General features: G+C 39.6%; 2 protein-coding genes across 3 annotated transcripts in view; both read left to right on the forward strand.

The window, feature by feature from the left end:
- LOC134676380 (protein neuralized) overlaps positions 1-15,701 on the forward strand; it is a 47,387-nt gene extending 31,686 nt beyond the window's left edge. Inside the window, exons 2-4 of the mRNA XM_063534753.1 lie at positions 7,612-7,784; positions 8,537-9,634; positions 10,316-15,701. Of these exons, the coding sequence (XP_063390823.1) occupies positions 7,612-7,784; positions 8,537-9,634; positions 10,316-10,738 (1,694 nt within the window). The 3' untranslated portion in view covers positions 10,739-15,701. The remainder of the gene's footprint in view (positions 1-7,611; positions 7,785-8,536; positions 9,635-10,315) is intronic.
- Positions 15,702-17,247: 1,546 nt separating this feature from the next.
- LOC134676156 (uncharacterized) lies at positions 17,248-27,145 on the forward strand. Of its 2 annotated transcripts, none has more exons than XM_063534435.1 (7): positions 17,248-17,450; positions 19,366-19,736; positions 20,292-20,400; positions 21,924-22,047; positions 22,788-22,918; positions 25,408-25,594; positions 26,522-27,145. In XM_063534435.1, exons 2-7 carry the CDS (start codon positions 19,366-19,368, stop codon positions 26,698-26,700), a joined length of 1,101 nt encoding a protein of 366 aa, XP_063390505.1. In that variant the 5' UTR covers positions 17,248-17,450; the 3' UTR covers positions 26,701-27,145. The 2 variants fall into 2 exon arrangements, with proteins under 2 accessions (XP_063390505.1, XP_063390504.1); XM_063534434.1 differs by lacking the exon at positions 17,248-17,450 and adding an exon at positions 17,462-17,689.
- The last annotated feature ends 352 nt before the right edge of the window (positions 27,146-27,497 follow it).

Consider the following 27,497-nt stretch of genomic DNA (forward strand, 5'->3'; position numbering starts at 1 on the left):
AACCCGGCAACCTTCAAATCAAGAGTGAACAGGCACCTTCTGGGCGAGCTCGCTCCATCGTAGGCCACGTCTACGCCTCGGCTAGTCTGTGGCCATGAGTAAGCCCATTCATAATAATAAAAAAAAAAATCAAGATCCCAATAAAACGTGCTAAAAATCCTCAAATCCGTTCGGAAATTACAAAACATAAATTACTTAAAGCAACTTCGACAAACAGAAATTTAAATGGTTAAGCGCCACTTGCACTATCCCGCTAACCCGGGGTTAACCGGTTAAACCGTTAACCCAGTGTCAAATTGTAATGGTAACCATGGTAACTCAATATCTAACCGGTTAACCCCGGGTCAGTGAATGATCCCACTAACCCGGGGTTAACCGGTTAAACCGTTAACTTAGTGTCAAATTGTACTGGTAACCATGGTAACTCTAGGTTTAATCGTTTAACCCTGGGCTATTTGGATGGTGCAAGTGGCCCTTAGTCATGTAAACAGTATTGCATAATTCACTCACAAGACAATGCATATACAAATCCCTGATTGGCCGCCACTCCACCAATCACAGGGCTCGTTGCTCACGGAGATGCGCACCGATGCGCCGGCGACCCGCAGTTCCTTTTTCGAAAAAGGAAATCTGATAGTTCTCTATAATTACACTAGGGGGAGTTTTAAAGTTATTCGACCGTTGATTTTGTTAGAAGTTCTATAGTTGGTAGATATTCCGCCAATTCGCACTAAGCGCTTTGCTTCTACTTTCCTTATGCGCACTGCCAAGGAATGGAATTCCTTGCCGGCGTCTATATTTCCGTGCTCTTATAACCCGGCAACCTTCAAATCAAGAGTGAACAGGCACCTTCTGGGCGAGCTCGCTCCATCGTAGGCCACGTCTACGCCTCGGCTAGTCTGTGGCCATGAGTAAACCCATGCATAATAAAAAAAAAAAAGATAGAAAAAGTAAACTTCCGTTTTTGATTGTTTATTCTTTTGATATTATTTTTAACGGGCGTTAAAATGATGATGCTTCGAATATGTTTGCATCTAGAGTCCGTCTAAGCTAACTCTGCACCGACTAGAATAGAAAAAAGTACGAGGATGTCATTATAAATGTCATTATTTCACAGAAATTTGATATTTATTTATGATGAAATTCCCGCACTTTGGTGTTACAAATGCCTTGCAGAGTTAGCTTGGTCCGACTCTAACCTGTGTTTTTATATGCCAAATATTAATGATAGTTCTTTTTACTAAAATTCATCTTAATTTTGTACTAAATCGGACAAATTTGAACAAAACTTCGATATAAAATACAAGAATAATATTCATTTGAAACTACCGCTACACCTTGTATACCTTGCGTTTCGTTCCACGACTAACACAACAAAGGTTCTATTTTCAAATCAGTCCATTGACGTCACAAGCCTAGAATTAGACCAGGGATTGCACCAGGAAGACGTCATGACGCACGGGGTGACATTTACTGCGCTTGCGTTCTGAGAATTGCGTTTCGTTACTGCTATTAATGTTTTGGCTTGAGTGACAGTTATTGCAAAATCGATTTGGTTAAATAATAGATAGGTAGTCTATTGAACTTTGAGCGTATACAAGAAGTAATTTATGTTCCTAGAAATATAAAAGCATTTTTATTCTTGTAGTTTGACGATAATCAAACGCAAGGACTAAAGTAAAGGCGTATCCTGACTAGCAAATTTTTCGCCAATCTGATTAAATTGCCCGATCGAAACAGGACGCGCGGACGCAAAAACGCCAATGTGGCTCGCCGAATTAAACCGATTATGACCGATATTACCGATAAAATGGAGTGCGGACGCAAGAATAGGGGTCATCCATTAATTACGTCACACGTTTAGGGGGTGGGAGGGGGTTAAGAAAATGTGACATGTTGTGACATGGGGGAGGGGGGAGTCACAAACATTGTGACGTCATTTTAACTTCATCACTATTCATCAGTAACTGAAAATTAATTTATATGTATTTTTTAAATAATGAGATTTTGGAAGTAGGCAATTTTCGTTCCTAATTGGTTTTGTGTTATAAAATTACTAATATTTCTTATAACAAAAATATTTTTTTATTAAAAAAATAATGCCGATATTGCCGATTTCGTTGAAAACAAAATTGCCTAAAATGTGACGTCACACCAGGTGGGGAGGGGTTTGCAAAATGTGACCAAGTGTGACAAGGAGGGGGGAGGTGTCAAAAAACCTAGAAATTCATGTGACGTAAGTAATGGATGATCCCATACCTACTTGTGACGCCACTATTTTCTAATAATAGGAAACGCCCCTATATTTGCGCCCTAAGCCCTCCTGTAATTAGCCAAAAGGGATTAGTCAATATTTACAGCCCTGTCAACACTAATTGACGGCACGTGGCTCTTCCACAATTAGATTTACAGAGCAGATGTTTGGTGTTGCGATTTGGCAGTATACTATTTCTCCTTGTCACTACCGAATTTCAAATTCTATCGGCCCGATCTAACTTTAAGATACGTCAATGAATAGATCTAGAAACGATATGGATTAGATATGTCAGTGTCAACAAGTGTCAAAATTGACGTTTCTTCACACAAAAACGTCACTTAGACACTTGTTTGACACTGACATATCCAATCCATATCGTTTCAATATCTAGTATTTGACGTATTTCATTGTTCGAATACGGCTGTATATCTTGTGTTCGATTTCTAAAGGGGCCCACTGATTAACAGTCCACCGGACGGAATCGGCCTGTCAGTTAGAACAAAACAAAATTTTGACAGTTCCGAACAACTGACACCCTTAAAATGATGGTCAAAAATAACAGGCATAATTATCGCCTTCTGAAAGGTCGAAAGCAACGGTAAATATATGAGAAAATGTTTTCATTTTAATAAGTAGTTATTCTGTACTGTGTAGAATAATTAAATGTGAGGTCAGCAAAATTATTGGCTTAGCGCCCCTAAAGTGTAAATTTATGGAACTTGCTAACTATGTAAACAAAAGTCACTAGTAAATTCATCATTTACTGCATGGTATAATAATATACTCCGCCTGGTACTCTCTTCCCGTCTTTTCTAGGTCACCTAACTGACACAAGCCTACGTCATCATGCGACAGCGCTATATGATAATATGCGATAGCGCTATATATAGCAGCCATGTTATTGTGACGTAGGCCTGTGTCACTCTGGGAAGAGAAGACCATGTTTTATTAGACTATGATTTAGTGACAGTTTCAATATGGCGGTTTGTTTACATAGTTAGCAAATTCTATAGAATGACACTTTACAATCCCTACATACAAATATGTATGAAGAGTGCTAAGGTAATGGTTTTGCTAAGTGTGCATTTAATTATTCTAAACGTAGAGGCAATAGCTAATTGTTCATTGTTATATTAAAATAAATAAATAAATAAATAATAAATAAATATTATAGGACATTCTTACACAGATTGACTAAGTCCCACAGTAAGCTCAAGAAGGCTTGTGTTGTGGGTACTCAGACAACGATATATATAATATACAAATACTTAAATACATAGAAAACACCCATGACTCAGGAACAAATATCTGTATCATCATACAAATAAATGCCCTTACTGGGATTCGAACCCAGGACCATCGGCTTCGCAGGCAGGGTCACTACCCACTAGGCCAGACCGGTCGTCAAATATTATTATCTTTATTATACTATGTACTATTATATGTCCTGGTGAAAGTACAAAATACATTTAATTGTCATTATCACCGGTATATCAAGTGATCTTTGAAACGGGTGAAACGCAGGTGCGTTTGCCACAAAGAAGATGGCTGTTTGAGAACAAGTATTATTAGTACTATTAGTAGTTAGTACTTTAATAAGTGACCATAAGAAAATATAAAGCCGTTTTAGGGTCATTGTACCAAACCCTGTCGGCTCTGTCACCGTCAAAGCGCTCGCTAAATTTTGTTGTATGGGAAGTTTCATAGATCTCTGCTGCGTGACGATGTCAAAGTCAAAGTCAAAAATACTTTATTCATGTAGGCCTAGTAACAAGCACTTATGAACGTTTTACATAATAATATATTATCTTAAGCTAATTACCAGAGCAATGTATTGAAGTTAATATTATTCCATAGTAATATTGGATTAAAATACAGATCAAATTTAATACTAAGAATTTCACAAAAAGATCGTCAAACTAATTTTTTTATAAAAAATACTAGTCTAGAATGTTTCTAGAATAAAATCTAAATGTCAATCGGTCTGTTAACTGTGGTTAGACTACACAGCGATGAAAGGACTATATTTAAAAATCTACGGGACTTTTTTATAGTTTAGGTTTTTTGTCCTATATATTAGGACATTACGCGTTTATTGTCAAATTATGTCAAATTTACATAATATACTACTAAAGGGTCTTAAGTGTGATACTCTTGCTTAATTATACATATACATAGGTACACTTAAACTCTGTTTAGCTTTGAAAAATCGTCACATAGGTATGTAAAGTTCCATAGAATGACACTTTACAACTATGTAAACAAAAGTCACTAGTAAATTCATCATTCAGAGACAATTTCAATATGGCGGTTTGTTTACATAGTTAACAAGTTCCATAGAATGACACTTTATGTTATTATGTAGTATTCTTAGACCTTTCGGAAAAGTGGCTGTCCATAAATTACGTCATAGATTTTTGACGATTTTTGACCCCCCCCCCCTAAAATCATACAAAAATCATGCTTTTAATGACCCCGTTTCCTCCTACGTCATGCTACAATCATCCGATGTCCAGACCCCCCCCCCCCCCTAATTTGAAATGACGTAGTTTATGAATAGCCCCAAAAGGCCAGGTAACAGTTGTAATCGAGTGAGTTTTTTGTATGGAAGTAAAAAAGTTTATTAAATAAATATACAATTCGCACGCCCGAAATATAGTTTTTATCGACTTCCGATTGCGCCTACGCCATTTCCGAATCATCCCCCGACGAAATTGAAAGAAAACCGAGATCGATCTGCTTCCGGCGGATGTGCCTAAATTCAAAATGGCCGCCCCTCTGTGACAGCCACCTGGCTCGAGTACCCTCATAGTTTTTGTATTATCTTACAATAGGGCGTTTATCGTGTTATATTCATTATTACTTTATTAGATAAATGTTAGAACGGTTATGTTAAACTTTCACCTTACAAATATTTTTTATTAAAAATAACATCTTCATTTGAGTAATCAATGAATGATTTGCATAGCTTGAAACTGAATAAATATATGAAAACTTACCAATATAACTAAATCGGCAAAATTTCACTAGAACATGTTTAGATATGCGACATGTAGAGAAAAACAGCCAAAAAGATATGCAAAAGCATCTATATCAAATATTAAATCAAATAATAAAATGCAAAGAATCCAAAACCCTAAAGGGGCCCACTGATTAACAGTCCGCCGGACGGTATCGGCCTGTCAGTTAGAACAAAATTTTGACAGTTCCGAACAACTGACAGGCCGATACCGTCCGGCGGACTGTTAATCAGTGGACCCCCTAAGTTCTTACTCTTTCTTACTATAATCGTCGTAAGTCCCCGAGTAAGTACTTGTAGAAGTACAAATAAAATCGAATTTTGAATTCTTATAGAAACAAAAGAAAGTTCCAAATCCAACACGAAAATTTCCCTGGGTCTTGGGCCCACTGATTAACAGTATCGGCCTGTCAGTTAGAACAAAATTTTGACAGTTCCGAACAACTGACAGGCCGAGACCGTCCTGCGGACTGTTAATCAGGGCGCCTTTAGAGAACAAATATTGCCATCTTAACCTCCTAAGGCCCACGGTCCTACTGATAGTATTTCTTCAGTTCGATGAAATTTAAACCATATGCAATTGGAACAAAGTTGCGTTTCTTTTGTTTCGCTCAATTTTCAAGCATATAAAAATCAACTATTCCCTGTACTACAGGTTCAAACTTCAGTGGCAAATTTTGGGTTTTCATTTGTGTGGCTGGGCCTTAGGAGGTTAATAGACATTCTCTAGTCTAGAGTACAGTGTATTGGTCGAAATCGAAACAGTACAGTCGGCGTAATAGGGGCAAGCTGCGCGCGCATCTGCCGCGCAGGTGGCCATCTTGTGGGGTGCGCTGACGCAGGGGAATGTCTTGAACTTTTGAGTGCTGTGACTCGGACCGTGCCAGGCGTGGCTCACTCCGCGATCTCGTCGCTTTGCTACAGGTAGCTACAAGTACATCCGTTCCACACCAATTTTGGTGGCTAGCCATAAGCCGCGCGTGGCGCTGTCGCTACTTACTTACGCGCTAACCTAGCGGCCATATCTGTCCTGATCGTAACAGACGCGTTGTGTTAGAGTGAGTCTTCTGTACCTAGTACTATTATTTATTCTGTGTTTTGACTGATAAAGTAAAAAAACTAAGACGACGCCGTTAGTCGGCTTAAACAAATAATTGCTTAAGACTCGACGCCTGAATGCTAAAATGATGTCAAGCGCTCCGTGTGACTAGCGCACCATTTCAACTATAAATAAAATTATATTTGTTTAGTTTATAATAATAAAATTTTAATTAAATAAAGAACTTGACGTAAAACTGTAAATGTGAGAATTATACGCACTTACTTACAACTTATAAATATCTAAAGGATAGGATAGGAAGGTATATAATTATGTATATTATGTATGTAAGTCTATTTGTATTAAGTATATGTGTAAGTTTATCAACATAGTTTATATTCATATAGAGTCTTGTTTACAAATTCTTTTACTTTAAAGACACTGCACCTACTTAATCTTTCTGGTTTGACCCATTGGTTGACTGGTAGAGAATGCCTTAAGGCATTAAGTCCGCCATTTGTACCTTCATGTATTGTGCAATAAAGATTTAAAAAAAAAAAAAAAAGGATATATAGTATCTGTTTGCGATTCAGTTATTTTTATTATTGCTAAGTTTTCCACATATTAGAATCATAAAGGGATTGATGCCTGATATATTTTTTGCCTTTTACATTAGAAAACAATTATACCTACACTCTCTGACCACCATATTTATACAGGTCATTCCACCACAAAAAAAGACATAGTTTACAACTGTACATTCTACACCTTTATTCCATAGTCATAAGGCGTCATAGTGTATACATATTTCCGCCGCTTCCACATCGGGCTTCACACGTGTTTAACAATTTTACTCTTTATTCGATTGTAATAAGAAACACAAGCAACAAGTAGCCCCCACAAGCGTCGAGCCGGAACACCCTTGCACGTGTTTCCTCTGTGCAATGGCGTGAACTATTGGGGTAGGGTCCGGTTACAACATTATGTGAAGGGTACCTAATACGTGGAATATTGTTGAGCGCTTTGTAATTTAATTGGAGACCGTTTTAAAACGATCAATCAATCAGTTGTGATCTACAGATGTAGTGCATATAATAAAAAAAACACATGTATTTTACTTTCCTCGTATACGAAATAAAAAGAAACACTCTTATGTTTAACTCGTGTGAAAGGCATCATTTCAGTCTCGGACTATTGGCGATCTCACTGCGTTCGAGCGCCAAACTGTAACGTCTTTCATCCCTTGGTTAACAATCTACTATAGCATAATCTAAATATCCCCCTTCTTTGTTACAGCGCCCCGCACCTCCTGCACCGGTGGCGCCCCCAACAACCTGCCCCCGCTGGGGTTCCACAGCGTACACGGAGAAAACATCAGGATATCCAGAGACGGTTCCGTGGCGAGAAGGGTCGAGAGCTTCTGCAAGGGCGTCGCGTTCAGCGCGAGACCGGTCAGGGTTAATGAGAAGGTGAGTCCCACTTGTTGGTTATCCTTCGTCTGGATATAGAGATCAGGATATCCAGGGACGGTTCCGTGGCGAAAAGGGTCGAGAGCTTCTGCAAGGGCGTCGCGTTCAGCGCGAGACCCGTCAGGGTTAATGAGAAGGTGAGCTGACGGTTATCCTTCGTCTGAATATGGAGATCAGGATATCCAGGGACGGTTCCGTGGCGAGAAGGATCGAGAGCTTCTGCAAGGGCGTCGCGTTCAGCGCGAGGCCGGTCAGGGTTAATGAGAAGGTGAGATACCACTTGTGATGCTGATAATAAACAGTCTTCTGAAGACATATCAAGAATACCTATAGCCAACAGTCTAGAAACTTTCTGAAATTGTGTCATTTTTAGTGCGAGGTCAGAGTAAATGAGAAGGTGGCATCACACTTCTGTATTATAGACATGGATTATTTCTGATGACCTTAGATAAGTGGTTCCCAAAGTTGACTGGGCCCCAACCCACCTAACACAAACTGTCAAATTAGGGACCCATCTCTTGGCCGTCTTCAAAAGGGGGGTATAAAATATTATTGGTAACGCTCAGAACCCTAGTACTTTCAGGGCCCATTCAATATTCGCTCTCGATCCACCAATGGGTCGAGACTCTCGAGACCCATAATTTGGGAAATGCTGCTTTAGATAGACGGCATTTCGTACCCTCAACTCAACCCTTGAAGACGAAGTGCTTAATTGCTGAAAAACATGCTAAAGAAACTGTTTCTTTTTCCAGGTCTGCCTTCGCTTCGTCGAGATCTCCAACAGCTGGAGCGGCGTCATCCGCTTCGGCTTCACCACCCACGACCCAACGACCCTGTCCCACTCGCTCCCCAAATACGCCTGCCCCGATCTCACCAACAAACCAGGGAACTGGGCCAAGGCTTTGGGCGAGAGGTTCTGCGAAAAGGACAACATCTTATACTACTACGTGAACTCCGCCGGAGATGTCCACTTCGGCGTCAACGGAGAGGATAAAGGCCTCTTCTTCACAGGAGTTGATACTCGCTCGCCGCTCTGGGCGCTTGTTGACGTATACGGAAACTGTACAGCAGTTCAATTCGCCGATCCGAGAGTCCCGAATCAAGTTAGAAGACCGAATCAAAGTCCTGTAGAAGAAGACAGACTTATATCTGGGATGCGATCGCTGTCTGTCGAAGAGCCACTCCCGCAGCCTAGATACCAGAATCCGTTAGTGCCTCTAAGCCTACACAGGACTAAAGGGAGGAACGTGCAGTTTATTAACGATAGAGGAGTCGCAGCCAGGATTGAGGCTGAGTTCTGCCAAGGATACGTGTTCACCGCGCGTCCTATGCGTCCAGGGCAAACTATTGTAGTCCAAATCCTCTCTACAGAAACTGCCTACGCCGGCAGCTTGGCTATCGGTCTGACCTCCTGTGATCCAGCGACGTTAAGACCTTGTGATCTACCCGATGATGCGGAACAGCTTCTGGACAGACCAGAGTATTGGGTAGTCCGTAGAGACGCCGCCAACGGCTTACGCAGAGGCGATGAGCTAGCCGTAACTTTAACTTTAGACGGCGAAGTCCGTGTTAGCAGGAATGGATCTAATCCTATCACAGTCATGCACGTAGACCACACGTTAAGGTTATGGGCGTTTGTGGATATCTACGGGGCTACGCAGAAAGTTAGGATGTTGAGTTCGCAGACGGCTCAGACGCCGCCCCAGCAGCTGAGGGTGCTGGCGGGCTCAGCGCAGCCGATCCAGACTGGTGCTGGCGGGACTGTGCTGGTCGTGAGCCTGCCGCCGCAGAATGGTGGTCAGAATGCGGCCAATCAGCAGATGACGTTGGCCAGCGCGCATTATATTGAGGTGAGTTCAACTACACTATTAATCAAAGTACGAGAATTCTTTTTTAGATTGTTGCTTGGGGCATATCCCAATACGTGTTTTTCTAATACAGGGTAATTCACCAGTAGCTGGCCACTTTTAGTAACTGGCCACCCCAGACCAAAAATGAATTCTATTCACCTATAAATATAATTCATTTTAACCTCATGCAAAATGAATTCTGTTTATAGGTGAATAGAATTTATTTTTTAGTTTATGGTGATCAGTTACTGTGTTTTTTTTGCATTTCGTGACGTTCAGGCAATGTGCATTTTTTGCATTTTGTGACGTCCCAACGAGTTTATTCACTGCAATAATGTTTTACAATAAGCGAGATGAAGCAATATGATCTTCTACGATATCATCGGGTGACAAGCAAAAGTCACTAAGTACTATCAAAAAATTAAAGTAACAATGCACTTTATTACACTTGTAACACGATTTATTGTCCAATAATGTCAATGGTGTTAGTTAGTGACTTTTGCTTGTCACCCGACGATATATTAACGCATTCACTGCCAGGTGGCGTGGCCTAGGAACAAACTTGTATGAAGGTGAACGCACATGTGCGTTGGGGGCAGTGAATGTGTTAATGTATGTTTATTTTCTTTGCCAAAGTACCTGCTTTGTATTCAAAAACTTACTTTATTTTTCTATTTCCAGCCAATCCAGACATCGGCGCTGTGCCTGAGCAGCCTCCCCCCCATGTCTCCGCCGGCGTGCTCCCCCGCGCCTCCCCCCTACCCGCGCCGCGCGCCCGACACCTGCTCGGCCACACAGAACAGCTGCAACGAGCTCGTCAGCCCCGAGCGGGCCGATCGACCCTCCACCTCCCGCCAGACCCACCAGCCGACCCATCAATCGACCCATCAACCCATCTACTCGGTCATCGGCGACGGTCAGACCCTCACTGGTACCGAGTGCACGATATGCTACGAGAACCCTATAGACTCTGTCCTATACATGTGTGGACATATGTGCATGTGTTATAGATGCGCCGTTCAACAGTGGAGGGGCAAAGGGGGTGGCCAGTGTCCGCTCTGTAGAGCGCAGATCAAAGATGTAATTCGTACGTATAAGTCTTGATTTAATTCTATTTTTAGAGCGTACGGTGTTGCCAGGTGAAATTAAAAAAAATGTTATTGTTGATTTGAACTGGCGATACTGATTAGTTATTGTACTTATTAAGCCCGGTCGCAGACGTTCGGAATTTTGGATGTGCAAGCGAGACAGCGCTATTTGTAGAGCGACGTCCCGTTCCCACCTGTCATTCCGTACGAGAACGGAAAATTCCGAATGTCTACGGTCAGGGTTCGATTTAGAGATTGCCAAATATCACTTGACGTTATTTATTTTGACATTTGCACTTGGCTGCTCAAACTTATCTTTATATTTCGTGAAAGGTCTTTTCAAATGTCAAGGATAAGTTAGAGCTGTCAAATTAAGTTAAGGCACTGACACTTAGTTTAGTATATGACGTGACATTGATATAAGCACCTTATTTCGTCCACTTAAAGAAATTTTACATTTCTCCAAAACATTGAAAGTTTTCGAAATTTTGGAGTTTTGTTGTACACTATTTGGACTTATGATATATGACAAAAACTATTTATAATAATGGAAAACCTAATATATAACCTAAAATATGTAACTATTGGTATATTAGTTGCTTTTAAGGTCAAAATTATTATTTCGAATTGATGGTAACTTTTTATGACTATGGAAAAATGGATGTGTAATGAATACTGGCAGCTTAGAATAGTTATTTGTACAACAAGAGATCAAAGTTTGATATTTCTTTGAGTGCTTATTTTGAGTCCTGTGCAAGCGAAAGATTCTATAATAGATTCACGAGCGTAGCGAGTGAATCTAATTTAGAATCTTGAGCGTAGTAAGGGATTCAAAAGCGCACGAGATGTAAATAACTTTGATCTCGTGTAGTACATAAAAATTTTCACCCTAAGCAGTGAGAACATACCTAGAGGGACAGAGATAATAGAACCCAAGTATATCGAACTTGTATTAGACCCCGCATGTTGAAATGACATTTGACTATAGATTTTGCTCACTGAGTGACACAAAATGACTCAGTGAGCAAAATCTCATTTTGCTCACTGTTTTTAAGAAGCAAAGTACCCTTGTTCGAGCTGCTGAGGTGAAAAAGTATTTTACTGCCACAATTTTTTTCTACCAACAGTCTTTTTTTCAATGCTGGCAACTTAAAAACCCAACTGTCAGGTTGAAGGAATTAAATGCAGTGTTCCAATATGAACTTGCTTGTATTTTAAAAAGTTGCAGTTGTCCATGTGGAAAAAAATATTTGTTTACTGACTGTCAAAGGTAGACTTTCACAAAAGGAACTTGAATGTAGCTAATTTAAATTAATTGAAATGAATTTTTGGTAGTGTAATGTATGGAATTCACATGTAATACTATATAAAATCAATATAACAAGATATTATTTAGCAATAATTAATATAATAGAACAATAATTTTAACATGATAATCAAGTTTTGAAAATAAAATAGAAAATGATTATAAATGCACAAATTCTTATATTAGACTAGTTATACAACAACATACAAAATTGATTTATATTTATGCAATTTGTATATAGTATTATATGTGAATGATATAAATATGTATGAAAGCGGTAGTAACGGCTAGGTATTAAAATAAGCAGATAGGGTTCCTAGCGTACATTATTCATTGTCTATGCGTATACCGGAACGTATCATAAACATTTAAAAAAAGCTACAAAATATGTGGCAACACTTTTGGTAAAAATGTATGTATTGTATACGATATAATGTTGCCACGTCAAAAAAAAGTATCAAATCTGTTAAGTACCGCAATAGAATTTTAATTGAATTTTTAGTTGATTTGATGAATAAGATGTCAATTTGCGATCTTTCAGACTATACCTTCTACAAAAAAATTTTATGGTCCGTTTCGATGCACGCACAGAAATCATGGCTACGAAAATACGTACGTCCATATTGATTATAATTATAAATTGATGATAGATGATAATTGCATTTAATGATTTTATGATCATATCATTGTTTCTACGTATTACCGAGGTCATTCGCTTACATTTACTACAGTACAATATTTTCATTTTAAGCGGTATCCAGACGGGATGATCAAATCGGCCGATTTGATCACCAATTGTAGATTTATGGTGATATTAAAGCCTTCTAAATTGAAAAAATGCCCCAGAACGAAAATACTGGTGTCACTAATTAGTATTCTTGCGTCCGCACGTCCTGCTTCGATCGGGCAATTTAATCAGATTGGCGAAAAATTGACTAGTCTGGATACTCCTTTACATTAGTGAATGTTGGGCTATGGCCTATGGGTAGGGAGTTCCTATTTACGGTTTTTTGGTAAATTTTCTCTCTGGGGCCGATTGCATAACAACTTGTAACTAATAATATTAGCGAAAGTCTCTTTCTAATCAAAGGAATTGGAAAGAGACTTCCGCTTATATTATTAGTTACGAGTTGTTATGCAATCGGCCCCTGGTCGCTCGATTAATGCTTCAAAATGACATTTCTAAAGTAAAGGCGAAGACTAACTTCATAGTAAAGGCTGCAAATTTTACTAATCCTGATGTTAGTTTACGTCAAAATGACATTTGAAGTGACCAAGCGCCATGACAGAAAAGCGGAGTTGCCAGTAGATAAAAAGCTACCGAGCATTATTGCCAGTGCTAAACTGCTCGGGAAAATTTACCCAAAAACCTTCTTCGAGACAATAGTTAACCAGTAAGCTTTAAAAAATGTCTATTGGTACCATTCCTTTCTTGCTCAAATGATTTTCTTCATGGCAATACTGAGTTGACATATCTAGACTTTGACATATCTATCCTTTTGAATTTGTACATATATTTAATGATCATTCCTTAGTGTGATTGTACTCAGAGGTACATTGGACTTGAATCTTTAAAAAAATGCAATCTTTGAGTAGAATCATATTTAATTTTTAGATTACCATTAATTTTGTGTAGACCAAACTTTGCAGCCAGTTTTATATTTGATTTAATTTGTATGCTTAATTTATTTAATTATTGTTTTAATCAGTGGATTTCTAAGTTTACGGAGACTGAATATGATAGTTTCTCAATACAAATCTCTTTGAGTTAGCGGCAGTTTACTGTCAAAAATAAAAAAATAAACACTTGTAATACCCATAAAGCTAGCGTCCATTAGCTTCGACGATCACTTTACTGCTAGCGAGGCAATGATAAAAAGTAGCACAAAAATTACTGCCGCCGCCTCAGATATTTTTGTATGGCAATACTATATTAAGACTACTGAGCGGCTACCGCGAAATTCGCAAATTGCGGGGATCTTTCTCTTTTACTCCAATGAAGGCGTAATTAGAGTGACAGAGAAGAATCCCTGCAATTTGCAAACTTCGATTTTCGCGGTTATAGCCCTGATTCTACATACCAAAACAGTGTGACCAGTTTTCGACTACAATATCACAGTTTCAAGCCAAATCTTTGTATAAGTTAGCATTGTAATATGTAAATATTAATTGTGATTAAGATTTATATGCTGGTACATGTCTGACTGATATTTTATCACTATTCTAATTTATTTTCCTGTCATTTTTATTTTTTTTTTTATATGGCAACACCTTTGATCAGTACTACCAACTGAAAGAACCATAAATTTCTTCGAATAAGACCCCATTCACACGACAGCGGTGGAGCTTTTTATCAAGCGTTGTTGGATTTTCGACTTAGAGCCTTCGTCGTTAAATCGAATTTAGAGTGCGGACAAATTCAAGCGCTTTTTTAACGCGCGTTGAAAAAGCTGTCGTGCGTATGAGGGCTAAGAGCTAGCCCAAATCCAAAGAAATCCAAATCATAATTTCTATATTTTTATGGAAAAGTTCTTAGAAAATCTGTCATTTCGTTTCGACAGATTTCCGTGGAGACGCGCTGATTTCCGACGCGCCTGTACTGGCCATAAAAATGTTGTCAAAAATACTAATACCTTTATTTATCTTTTTTTATTTTAAGTTGTTGTTAGAGTCTAAAATTCTTCGTTTTTCTATATTCATTTGGACATGTACCATCATCGCGCAACCGAGGTTTTCCGATGTACAAACTTCAAAATATAATTCGCTGTCTAAAAGCGAAGTGTTTTGTTTTTGCAATCCTGCTAGACCGGATTTTTTTTCTTGAGGCTCCGGTGCCGTTAAAGTAAATTCTTACGGTAGATGTCGCTACGCGCCTCCTTAAGGAAGGAATGGAGAAATTCACACGCGCGGTGATCTTCGGTAGCTCAGTTGCTTAAGAGCTATTAAAACGATGTTCCAAAATGTGGCAAGTTCAAATCTTGTCCAATGTGATGAATTTTTGATGATCGAATGAAAAGCATAGTTACTCCCATCTTTTATATAATTTAACACACTTGCAACCCTGGTGTTGCAGGTGTCCATGAGCAATACTTGCTTACCATCAGGCGTTTCATCTGCTCATTTGCCTCCTTTATAAAAAAACATGGACAGCTTGGCAAAAAAATAGTAGGAATTAAAAACGGCAACACTGTAATGTCGTTCCGTTTCCTTATATCCATTGGTTTCAAGGACGACTCTACAGTGTTGCCACTTTTTAAGTTCTACTCTTTTTTGCCAGGCTGTAGTTTGGATATGACAACTCCTAAAATGATTTATATTTTAAAAATGCAAAATTATTATACCGAACATTCTCCTCACGTGTGAAAGTCAACACCGGTATTGGCAAATTCACCCTGTGCAAAATTGCAGGGAGTAAGCCAGAAAAAAAAGGGAGGACACTACAGTGTTGCCACTTTTTAAGTTCTACTCGTTTTTGCCAAGCTGTGTGAGGAGGAATTCTAGCTTTATAGGTTATTTTGAAGTTTGACCACCGAAAAACCTCCGTGTATGTGATATGATTATTTCTACGGCTCGCGCCTGTACAGCTATCGTCTAGTCGTTAGTCTATTTATTTTTACGTTCTTGCTACGATGTTGGTTAGATTAAGTTTTCGAATAAAAATGATTATTGAACACATTTTTGTATTCCTTTCCTAACCAAAACTCTGGTGACTCTGGTGATTTTAGATGGGGGAGAGAGACTTTGGGACAAATTAAACGCTTACTGAATCCTCATACTGTTTTGCTTATTTTGCCTCGAGCAAAATAAATATGTCAGTACCTATGTTTCTCTTACCCCACATGACCTCATGTATATCCCCTGGAGCGCCCCAGAATTACCGTAGTATGGAACTCCTATACTAGTTACCAGCACACGTGTCTGTGTAGGGCGCTCCACGGGATATACAACATCCTGATGTCGTCGGTTAACAAGCAAAAGTCACTAACACCATTGAAATTAGTGGACAGTAAACTGTGTTACAAGTGTAATAAAGTGCATTGTTACTTTAATTTTTTGATAGTACTTAGTGACTTTTGCTTGTCACCCGACGATATATAGTTTGTGAAAGGACTGAGACAGTACTTTCACAAATTTCAAACATAGGCAGAGAGAATCTTGTGGCCTAAATCGGAAACATGTACAATGCCATAGCAAGTGCTGCCATCTACCGTTCTCGTACGTTTTCTTGTGCATAGTCGGTTCTGCCATCTTGTGGGCTACATCGGAAGCATAAACTTCACATTTACGCCTCGCGCCAAAAATCTGACGGCTCCTGTGCTGGCTGTGCTGCCCCCTATAGTTTATGCATGCTCCCTCTATAAGCAATGGACAATCCTATTACAACAAGCCAGTGTAGAAAATACACAAGGTAATTATTTGTAAATCGCTATTTGATAATCTTTGTAAGGGTGCTATCTACTACCTACTACTACCAAAAAGAATAGATAGTATAGAGGGGTCCTGTCAGTGTCAATTTTGTAGTCACGGTACATTTACTGCCATCTATCGACACACGATTAAAACTTAAAATAAAATTGAAAATGTATAAATTAATCAAAATATGTTTACGGATAAATTATTTTTATTTTTTATTGTTCCATACTGACCCATGTTTTTTCACTGATATGTGTTAAAATTGTTGAATATCAAACGGTGTCATCAACGCCATCTAGCCGACAATAGGCCAAAGGTATAAATTATAATGGCGCCATCTATTCGAGAATGACTTTTTCTCCACATCCGAGGCACGTTTTTTTCTTAGACTTTATTTATCTTATACGAAGTTATATATATCTCTGATGATACTATGAAGGACTATTATTGCAGTGTTGAGACAGCATGACTAAAAACTAGATAGTTCATAAAATATCGTGGAAAATTACAACCATACAAGCATAAGTACGATTCATTGAACTCTGTTACTTGTAATATTTAACCAAATATCCGGAACTAACAAATGACTAATGAGTCATATTTTAAAATGATTGTGAAATCGGGTAACATTATTTTGTGACGTGCCACCCCACAAAATGTCAAACAATAGAAAAATACGTTCTAGGATCAATTAACGTCAAAAAAGACTAGTTTTTTATATAGTTATCAGTTAAAAATGAGCCCTATTACAATGTTATAGAATCTATTTTTGTTTGATAGATTGTAGTGTTTGAGGTTAATGTTTGCATGATTAGTACCAACATAACAACTTAAAACGTAGCGTCCGATTGAACGAACGGAACGATTTGTTATTATTATAAGTGGGCATAACCTTTATTCTTTTTCGCTTTTATTTTAATCGAGAATCAGTGCAAATCCTTATTAATTAATTGTTTTAACTTACACTAAATGCTACATTGACTAATTGTGCCGTATAAAGTGTGTGAAGGTATGTTTTTCATTCAATATAAAAGATATTATCGGTAAGAGATAATTAGATCAAGTACTACGCGTAGCTTTTTAGTGGCATGTGCAGTTATTTCATGTGATACTCATTGTTTCGTACTTTTACATATTATAGCGCCATTTTGTCGTTTCCGAAGCTTTTATATGCTTTTTCGACGTTAACATGATTTATGAAACATATCTCGACATTGAATGGTGTTTTTAATTTTTGAATTTGGAATCGTGAGTAGTGTTTTGTTTTTATCGGCCGTGATTTTGGGGATCGGCAAACACTGGAATTGTATGAAATACACGTTTTAAGCTACTTTTCATATTATTTGTATGAATATTTCATAATTTTCATCAGTTATTGAATCCTGGTAAATCAATAAGTCAAACAATCTTAACTGTAATTTATACAAATCGTATGTAAATTATGTATCATCTGTAACATGTGGCATTTTTGTTGCTAACCAGTTTATACAAAGTTCGAAATAGTAAAAATTAAACATGACATGGCATTTATTTTATTAAATTTGCTATTGTCATAATTATTTACATTATTAACTGTCAAAGTAACATTGAGGGGGTCTAGTATAAAATTTAACACAGTTATAATAAATATGTAAAAAATAAAAGATGTAATTGCATTTGATATACATTAATTGCAAAGATAATTGCAGACATTGCAAATAAATAAAAAATAATATACCTATGTATACTGGTTGACCATAATTATTAGCACCAGATTTTGTTTCAGTTCACTTTAACTAACATTAATTATTAAAATAAATGTAGCCATTATATACGTACAAGTAATAGTGTTCAATATCTTTGCCAACAAGTTAGAAAAAAAGATATTATATACAGTATAACTTAAAGCATAAACTTACACAGAAATATTCAGAAGTAGCTACTTCTTTTTGTATTTAAGTAGCAAAGTCACAGAATAAATAATAGTACTAGGTACAGAAGACTCACTCTCTAACAAAACGCGTCTGTCACGCTCAGCACAGATATGGCCGCTAGGTGGCGACAGCGCCACGCGCGGCTTATGGCAAACCCCAAAATTGGGGTTGAATGGATGTCCTTTTAAATAAAAAATAAAATAAATAAAAATAGCCTTTATTTACAGAACAGAGAATAGAATATAGTTGCACTTTATCTCTCTATTATCTCCCATCTTTTGTATTCTTTGTCTGCTTGCCCTTCGGCAAAGGCCTCCTCCAACCTTTTCCACTCTCTCCGATCTAATGCCACTCTGCTCCAGGTATTTATTTTATTCAATGCAAGTTCAAGTTCGGTCAAGTTTTCATCTGAATTCAGTGTTCTAGCATTAAGGGTTGCGAAGTACATTTTTGCTCTGGTTTCAATTTTTGTAATGTTGTCCGATCGGGTAACTAGAGTTTTTTCTGATATTCCTTGTTTTTGCTTGCGTTTACTTTGATTAATTTAATTATTATTTTTGTTTAATGGTGGAGGGTTTTGGTCTGACTCCCCACGATGACCAGTCGGCTTTCCCCAAAATCGGTGTGGAACGGATGTCCTTTTAGCTACCTGTAGCAAAGCGACGAAATCGCGGAGTGAGCCACGCCTGGCAAAGTAGAAGTAGCTAGCTAGCTGCGCCCTTAAATAGGTACTTTAAGATGTGAAACAATAACTAAGCCGTAAGCTCAAGCTAAACAGTAAGCTCAATAAAGCTTGTGTTGTGGGTACTCAGACAATGATATAGTACACCATGTTTCTATTTTAATGATAATATGGATTTATTTAAAAAATATGTCATATTTTGTGGAGAGTTTTTTCAAAATATAGTATTTGTAACATAAGTAATTAAAACTCAAAAACTTCTGGTGTGCGATTTAATGTAGATTACTCATACATTTTGAACTGTGCTTAAAACTTCAAATTTGTTCCAGATGTTCTGCGTCCAAGAAAAAGACTCGCACACAGACCCGTTCGCCACAACCGAAAAAGACCCGCTAGCAGCCCAGTCCTCCTCCGACGATGAGCCTGCCCCGAAGCGCCTCAAAACCTTCGCACCGTCCCTCAACCTCCAAGTGTACCAAATACCCGCTTTCAACAAGGGTCTATCCATATTCCCGACCCCGGAAGTAACACTGCCTAAGTTTGTGAACAATCCGTTGAACTTGGCCAATCCGCTGGCGTTGCCAAGTATACAGGCCAGTAATGTGGTCAAGTCGCTGCATAGTAGATATTCGCTGCCGGCCAAGCTGAGTATAACGCCGGTGCAGACGCCGAAGAGTTGTGATTCGGGTGGAATAGTCAGGTAAATATTAATCTCGTTATTATATTAGTTTTGTGAATAAATAAATAATCTTCTTCCTTCTTCTTCCTCGTGTTATCCCGGCATTTTGCCACGGCTCATATACCTAGGAGCCTGGGATCCGCTTGACAACTAATCTCATGATTTGACGTAGGCACTAGTTTTTACGAAAGCGACTGCCATCTGACCTTCCAACCCAGAGGGTAAACTAGGTCTTATTGGGATTAGTCCGGTTTCCTCACGATGTTTTGCTTCACCGAAAAGCGACTAGTAAATATCAAATGATATTTCATACATAAGTTCCGAAAAATTCATTGGTTCGAGCCGGGGTTTGAACCCACGACCTCCGGATTGCAAATCGCACGCTCTTACCGCTAGGCCACAAGCGCTTGAATAAATAAATAATGCCAACCTAAAAGTGGGGTATTTTTCAGTAGATATTCATCAAAAAACGATCGACGTCAAATGCCGTCTTTGGCGTCGTTGTCACGATTTTGCGTTGACGTCAATTGCCGTCTGTGGCGTTCAAAAGATTAAGGAGTTATTGTTATTTTTCAGGTATAAGAAGAATGGTGAGATTGCCAAGAAAAGGGGCCCACCGAAGGGGTACAAGAGGAAACCGAAAGCGGATTTGTCGCAGAGTTTAAATAACGGAGCACTATTACAGGTATGTATTACATTGTTATTTATTAATATTACGGTACATCGGGGCCCGTTTATTAAAAGCTTGTAACTTGTAATCAGCGATGTTGCGGATGCAGGTACTTTGACATCCGCGGATGCGGATATTTACAGCCTCACATCCGCGGATGCGGATGCGGATGTCAAGATTTGGTACTTAAAAAACGTCAAATATTACAGCATTTTTTATTTAAAAAAAACGAAACGTTTAGTATTTGAGCAAGAATATAGGTGCGTTTTATTTAATAAACAGTAACTAGGCCGACTTTTAGGGATCTAGACTATTTCGTTATATACAATGACGAAATTACCTAGCACTTACGCCGCCAGCGCCGCCGCCAATACGTTCCTGCTACCGACTTGGTCGACATTCGCATCATGCGGATGCTCCGCATCGAGTTTATGCGGATGTTGAAAATAATGCGGATGTTCTGCGGATGCGGATGCGAAGATTCGCAACATCCCTGCTTGTAATACTAGTGAAAGTCCCTTTCTAACAAAAGCTGTCAAAAAAAAAAGCTGCCGCTTAGGGAGATTTTGGGTGTATGTATACTGAGTAACTTTTACTATGTGACCACCTGAACTCCGAAATCGCGAAAAAACTATTTACTGAATTTACCCTCCCATAGAAAACAGATCAGCGAAAATGTATGAAACAGTCAAATTTATTTTCACGATTTCGAGGTTGGTCCCATAGTAAAAGTTGCTCAGTATAATCCCAAAACCTCCCTGGCAACGGGAATGCGCTTATTTTTTTGACATCCTGGATACAGTCCTGTTATGTTTTATATGTTAATTAAAACAATTAGGGCCACTGGCACCTTTTACTAACCTGGGGTTAACCAGTTAAACCTGGAGTTACCATGGTTACCAGTACAATTTGACACTGAGTTAACGGTTTAACTGCTTAACCTCGGGTTAATGGGATAGTGCAAGTAGCCTTTACTGATATTAAAACACTTTGTATTCTTTATTAAAGATCGTATGTAGTACAATACACACAGTCATGATTAGCCGGAAATCATAGAGCGAGAGAGTTGTCAGTATTGCCACAGATACTAAACTCACAGACAGCATATCTGGCAAGTCTCCACGCTATAGTTCGTTTTTTTAGCATTAGAACGAACTTGCAAGAAGGTAAGCGATTTTGGCATGTCTTTTAATTGAAAAACGCTTTTTAAAAATCAAAAACTATTACTTATTAAAGCAGAAGAATATAAATGATCGTAATAGATTCATAATTGTTACATATTTGGCGTAACTTATTTTTAAAATGTGTTTTTCAATTAAAAGACACATCATGATTGTTTAACTAATTTCTAATGCTAAAAAAAACGAAGTATAGAGTGAAACGAACATCCCACAGACACGATAACACACGCTATTTCATACAAAATGTATGAAAAGTGAAAAACCCCTGGAAGTTAGAGGCTTTTGACATTGTCAATGGCTAGGCCTCGAGGGGATAAACAAAATAATTCTAAAAAAAATGTTTTATGAATGTTTCAGGCACAAAACACGATCCTGACAAGTCTTCTCGCCGCCACCAACACCACGCTGAGCGTGAGCCAGCCCAAGCCAGTGCCCGTAGCGCCTAAGGTCACTATAGTGCCCAAAATTAAAGTTCCCGATGGTAAGTTTACAATAATTTTATTGATTTGTAAGTGTTTTTATTTCTCGACTCCGTTCGGTTCAGCATTACTCCGAGCAATTATTAGGGTAATGACTTGAATTTTAAAGAATTAAAGGAAAAAGTGACGAAGCCCTCCAGCGGTGAAATTGGGGGGGGGGGGGGGGTCTGGGCATCGGATGATGGTAGCATGACGTAGGAGGAAACGGGGTCATTCGAAGCATGATTTTTGGATGATTTTAGGGGGGGGGTCAAAAATCGACAAAAATAGATGACGTAATTTATGAACAGCCCCTAGGTGTCTTTGACCAACTCTAAGGGCAAGCAATATGCGCTTGCACCTTTTATCTATACGAATTCCTTACGGAATTACGATATAGCGAGAGCACAGACAAAACATGCTCCAGACTGAGCATAGTCGCGCTACCTCCTGCCACGCATACGGTAATTTTACTCCATGTTCGAGTCGAAAGTGTCTTTGTGTGACGTCCGTGTCTTTGAACGGACCAATCACGGCACGGTACTTCGCTCACCTCGTCCCGCGCACCCCCGCATTTTTGGCATCATCGGTTGCATGAAATAATTGCTCTAAACTCGGTCTAGACTCTAGACCGAGGTTCTAGAGGATTCCTAGTCTATGAGCGAGAGAAACTGGTGCTGCCATCTGTACACAACTTTGGGAACTCAAAAGTCCCAAAGCCGGTAGTACTATTATTAATTCTGTGCCCATGTTCATGTTCTAGGCGTGGAGCTGGTGGAAATGGCCTTGGACCCTGAGGACTGGTTTCCGGCTGAACCCTACCGGATGTCATTCAGCCGCAAGAAGAACCCCAAGTGGAAGACCTTCCCCTACAGATGTGAACACTGCTTCAAGGTTAGTATTGACATAGAGAAATAAGTTTACTAAATACTTAATACCTAGACTTAAGATATATTGAGTGTACCTACTATCCCCGGCTTGCCAAATTGCTAGCTATGGATATGTTTGACGCATCGCCACTATATAGCAAGCGCTGGTGGCCTAGCAGTAAGAGCGTGCGATTTTCAATCCGGAGGTCGCGGGTTCAAACCCCGGCTTATACCAATGAGTTCTACGGAACTTATGTAATACGAAATATCATTCATTTCGGTGAAGGAAAACATCGTGAGGAAACCGGACTAATCCCAATAAGACCTAGTTTCCCCTCTAGATTGAAAGGTCAGATGGTATTCGTAAAAACTAATGCCTACGTCAATTCCTGGGGTTAGTTGCCAAGCTGACCGTGGTAAAATGCCGGGATAAGACAAGGAAGAAGTACCTAGGTATAGGTATAATTCGGCCGATGGTTAGGCCGAATATCCGGTATCCGGCCAAACAGCGATCCGTTGCATCTAATGGCTCCTCTACTCGATGGGTCAACGCCGACCACTCCAAGGGACGCATTTATGCGTTAGAGCAAGTGATATTGCTATCTCATTTTACCCCATGGCTGCGTCCCTTGGAGTGGCCGGCGCTGGCCCATCGTGTGGAGGAGCCATGACGCGCGCGGCTACAGCCCAATATCAACCTTCATGCATTAACGGACGAGCCTAACCCTTTGACCGCCGTTGGCATGTATACAAGACAACGATAGAACGATACACTGGCGCCGCTGTCTTGTATACAAGACACAAATTCAACCGCTCGGTAAATGTGAAAAAACATCAATTGTAGCATTTTTTACACTCGTGTTAATGTTTTAGGTCTTTGATTTTTAAAATAATTGCCTTCAAAGCAGATAAATAAATCCATTCTTTTATAATAAGGCAATCAAAAAAATTGCTCCAGTTTTCAACGTTTTTCATGTTCCTCGTCGCCGTTGTCTTGTATACAAGACAGCTAGGGATGGGAATGTTAACTCGATATGAGAATATTAGAGATGCAACGGATAGTTGTTTGGCCGGATACCGGACCATCGGCCGAATATCCGGTATCCGGTCGCCGAATATTAGGACAGCGGAGCTGCACCTACATTTCGGTTTTTCAGGTGCGCATTCTGCAGTTTTAACCTGTTTCTAAGTGAACGTTCGCGCGGACACATTTCTAGGTTCGAAATGAGTGCGCGTGCAAGTCAGTGGAATCTCTAAATTGTTTTAAAATAATAAACAAGTACGATTATGACCATGACTGTTTCTTAAATCCAATTTTTTTACTCCGAAATCAAGCAATGGTACTGTCCGGTATCCGGCCGGATAATAGGGCACTATCCGGTATCCGGCCGGATATTAAAATACTGGCCTGATAGGCCGGATACCGGATAGTAACCGAATATCCGGCGCATCTCTAGAGAATATTCAAAATAAACATCAAGTGGCCAATCTGGTTTTATTTAAGCATTTGAACACCTGTTAAATACCAATTGGTGATAACTAGTAACTAGAATACGTTAAACGAGAGAGAGACAGGCATAACTATAGCTGGAGTTCAGGGAACTTGTTCAGCTGTCCATAGTAGAGTCAGATAAGTAAATCTGTCCTTGTGGTCTATTTGCAGAACAAATGATTCATTTTGAGATGATAGTGTAGTGGGGAGTGATACCCTGCAGTGACCGCTTCGCACAAGAATGGTACCTACAGGCGGACGCTCGGACTAGTCAGTGTCGCCTAACTATGAGAATGTTATGTATTTGAAATTGACGAAAAATTATTATGGTAGGGGTGTAATACGGGAACTGACAAACTCTTCTAAGGAACATGTCGAATGTGAAACATGCATTCCCGAACATTTCTGATCCCCACCCTTTTCCAATATTATTGTTCTTCACTCATTGACAATTCAACCCACGTGTCATTTTCCCCAATGCAGTTCCGGTACATTTATATTATCGACACACGATGCGCGGCTCTAACCTAACGCTTATAAAGTTTACGTACCGACAAGTGCTTACGCCGTTGACCTAGAGACTATTATTACTTAATCCGCGCGGAAACGGTCCTTGTCGGTCTGCACTGCGGGCAGTCCATGCGCGCCGTTGTCATGTATACAAGACTTCTCGTAGAGCCTAGTGCGGTGATATTACGTCATAAATCGATATTGTTTAGTGGTTGTTTTTAATGATAAAGACCTTTATTTTTAACATTGTCGTGTGTAAAAAATATGTTAATTTTTGGCATTCTCGAAATAAATTAAAGTTGGTTAAGAACAAAGCCAAATTGAGAAGATTTTTACCATAAATTGTAAATATCGATATCACAATTTGAAATCCCTAAACTTTTTATTAGTTGTTTACTTAAAATTTACTCTGGCGTGTGAGTGAGCGTCTTTGCGGACTAGGTCCGGCGGCCAAAAGGTTAATCGAGGCCGTTCCATAGCTCGAGGCTTTAATACCCAATCTTTTTTTCCAGGGTTACCGAGTAGCGTCGACCCTCCTGCAGCACTCCGGCGAGCGTCACGGCTGCGTGCCCGCGGCGCTCGCCATCCCGTGCCCGTGCTGCCCGCACGTCAGCCCCCGCCGGAAACTACACAAGAAACACCTGGAGACCCACGAGGGGAAGAGGCGGAGGATATTCTGCGTCTACTGCCTGCCACCTAGTGAGTGGGATTGGTAACTTACAAATTAGGAAACTGGAAGATTTTCTTTTAAAAATAATTTTAACCAAGGGTGGTATACCATCTGCTTTGTCTAATGTCAGTGCGTCTAACTCTCTCATTAACCTTTTAAACGCCACAGACGGGAATTGACGTCAACGCAAAATCGTGACACAACGACGCCAAAGACGGCATTTGACGTCGATCGTTTTTTGATGAAAATCTACTGAAAAACACCCCACTTTTAGGTTGGCATTATTTATTCACAAAACTAAATTTTACCCCCGTGGCGTCAGTGGCACGGTAAATGGCGCCGTTTGGCGTTCAAAAGGTTAAAACACAGAATAAGTAATAGTATTATCATACAGAACGGCCACGTACCGCCCCGCCCCGCCTCGCATCAACTCGCCCCGCGACCGGCCGCGACATGAATCTGGCGGACTTCTGGCGTCCTCTCACTAAAGCGGCTTACCCACACATACACAATGACGCGTGTACAGACGTGCCGCGAACACATATAAACGCAAATGATTTTTGATGTGTGGCGTGTCCGCCCTGTGGTTAAATAACATAAGTTCAGCATCATTTTCACAAGCTTTTATTTACTTTCACCTGACCGTTGTCTGTCTGTCTGTAATCAAATCTTGCAAGTTTGATCCACTTCCCGGTTTCCGATTGAGCTGAAATTTTTCATACGTACGTAAGTCGGGTGACAATGCAATATGTATTATGGTGTCATCGAGCTGATCTGATGATGGAGACCGGAGGTGGCCATAGGAACTCTGTGATAAAACAACGAAACCTAATTGTGTTTGGAGTTTTTAGAATTGTCTCGATGAGTATTAGTTGCCTGTGGAAAGAAAAGTACAGACGGCGATAAAAGCTTGTACCAAAAATGAAATTTTTGCCAAAAACTTATTTTTATTGCAGGAGACCCATCAGAGCCCTACGTGAAGGAATCAGAGAAGTACCCCTTCGACAAGTTCCCTCAATACTGGTACGCGTCCGAAGAGTCCCTCCGCCTCCACAAGAAGCGAAAACACCCATACGCCGCCATGCTACACTACAACTGGTTCAACACGTGGACCGACGCTATGCCTAATAGCTAGTAAGTCGTGACGTTATCTGTGAAAAGGGACCTTATTGCCGATATTAACGATGCTCTGATATAAGTACAAAGCCGCGCGACGATAATAAGGTCCCTTTTTATAGATAATGCCACAGTTAGTTGTAAGGTCATAAAATAAGTAAGCATAGAGTGGTCATACAACAGTTTTGGTAGTCGACATCTAGCGTCGAGTAGCGGAATTATCAGTGCTGATAATAGATGTCGCGGCGAACGGAAAGTCTAATGGTAACATTCCATTTCTAACAGCAGCTGCACTACTGGTACTGAACGCGTCGGTGTTATTGTCAATTTCCATAGTAAAATGAACAATAGTGCAGCTGTCGTTGAAAATGGACAGTCACCTTAATGCTCAACAATAGAGAGTATTACTGCATTGTTCTGCCGCTAGAGTGCAGCACTAATTTGTTTAGTAAACCATAGAGTAACTTATAGCACCAGCAGACATTGATGCACCAAGGCGGTTTGTTTACAGGTGGCCTACCGCGAAACGCGAAAATCGGGATTTCTTTATCTGCCTCTCTATCGATCGAATCAGCAAGAGTGATAGAGAGGCAGAAACCAAACTTTCGACTGTCGTGTTTCGCGGTACGCCATGTGATTGACCTAGTGACCCATGATGTGTCATTGATGATATCAATGAGGTTTGTTTACTGCATGCTAGTGGCGCCACCTACGCAGAGCTTTGCCTAATATTCCCTATTATCAGCTAATATTATGACTGGATTAACATGAACTCTATTTTCAAATCCTTCGGCTTGTTATATTAGTTGTAAATTG

This window comes from Cydia fagiglandana, chromosome 24 (genome assembly GCF_963556715.1).
Source record: "Cydia fagiglandana chromosome 24, ilCydFagi1.1, whole genome shotgun sequence".
Classification (NCBI taxonomy): Eukaryota; Metazoa; Arthropoda; class Insecta; order Lepidoptera; family Tortricidae; genus Cydia; species Cydia fagiglandana.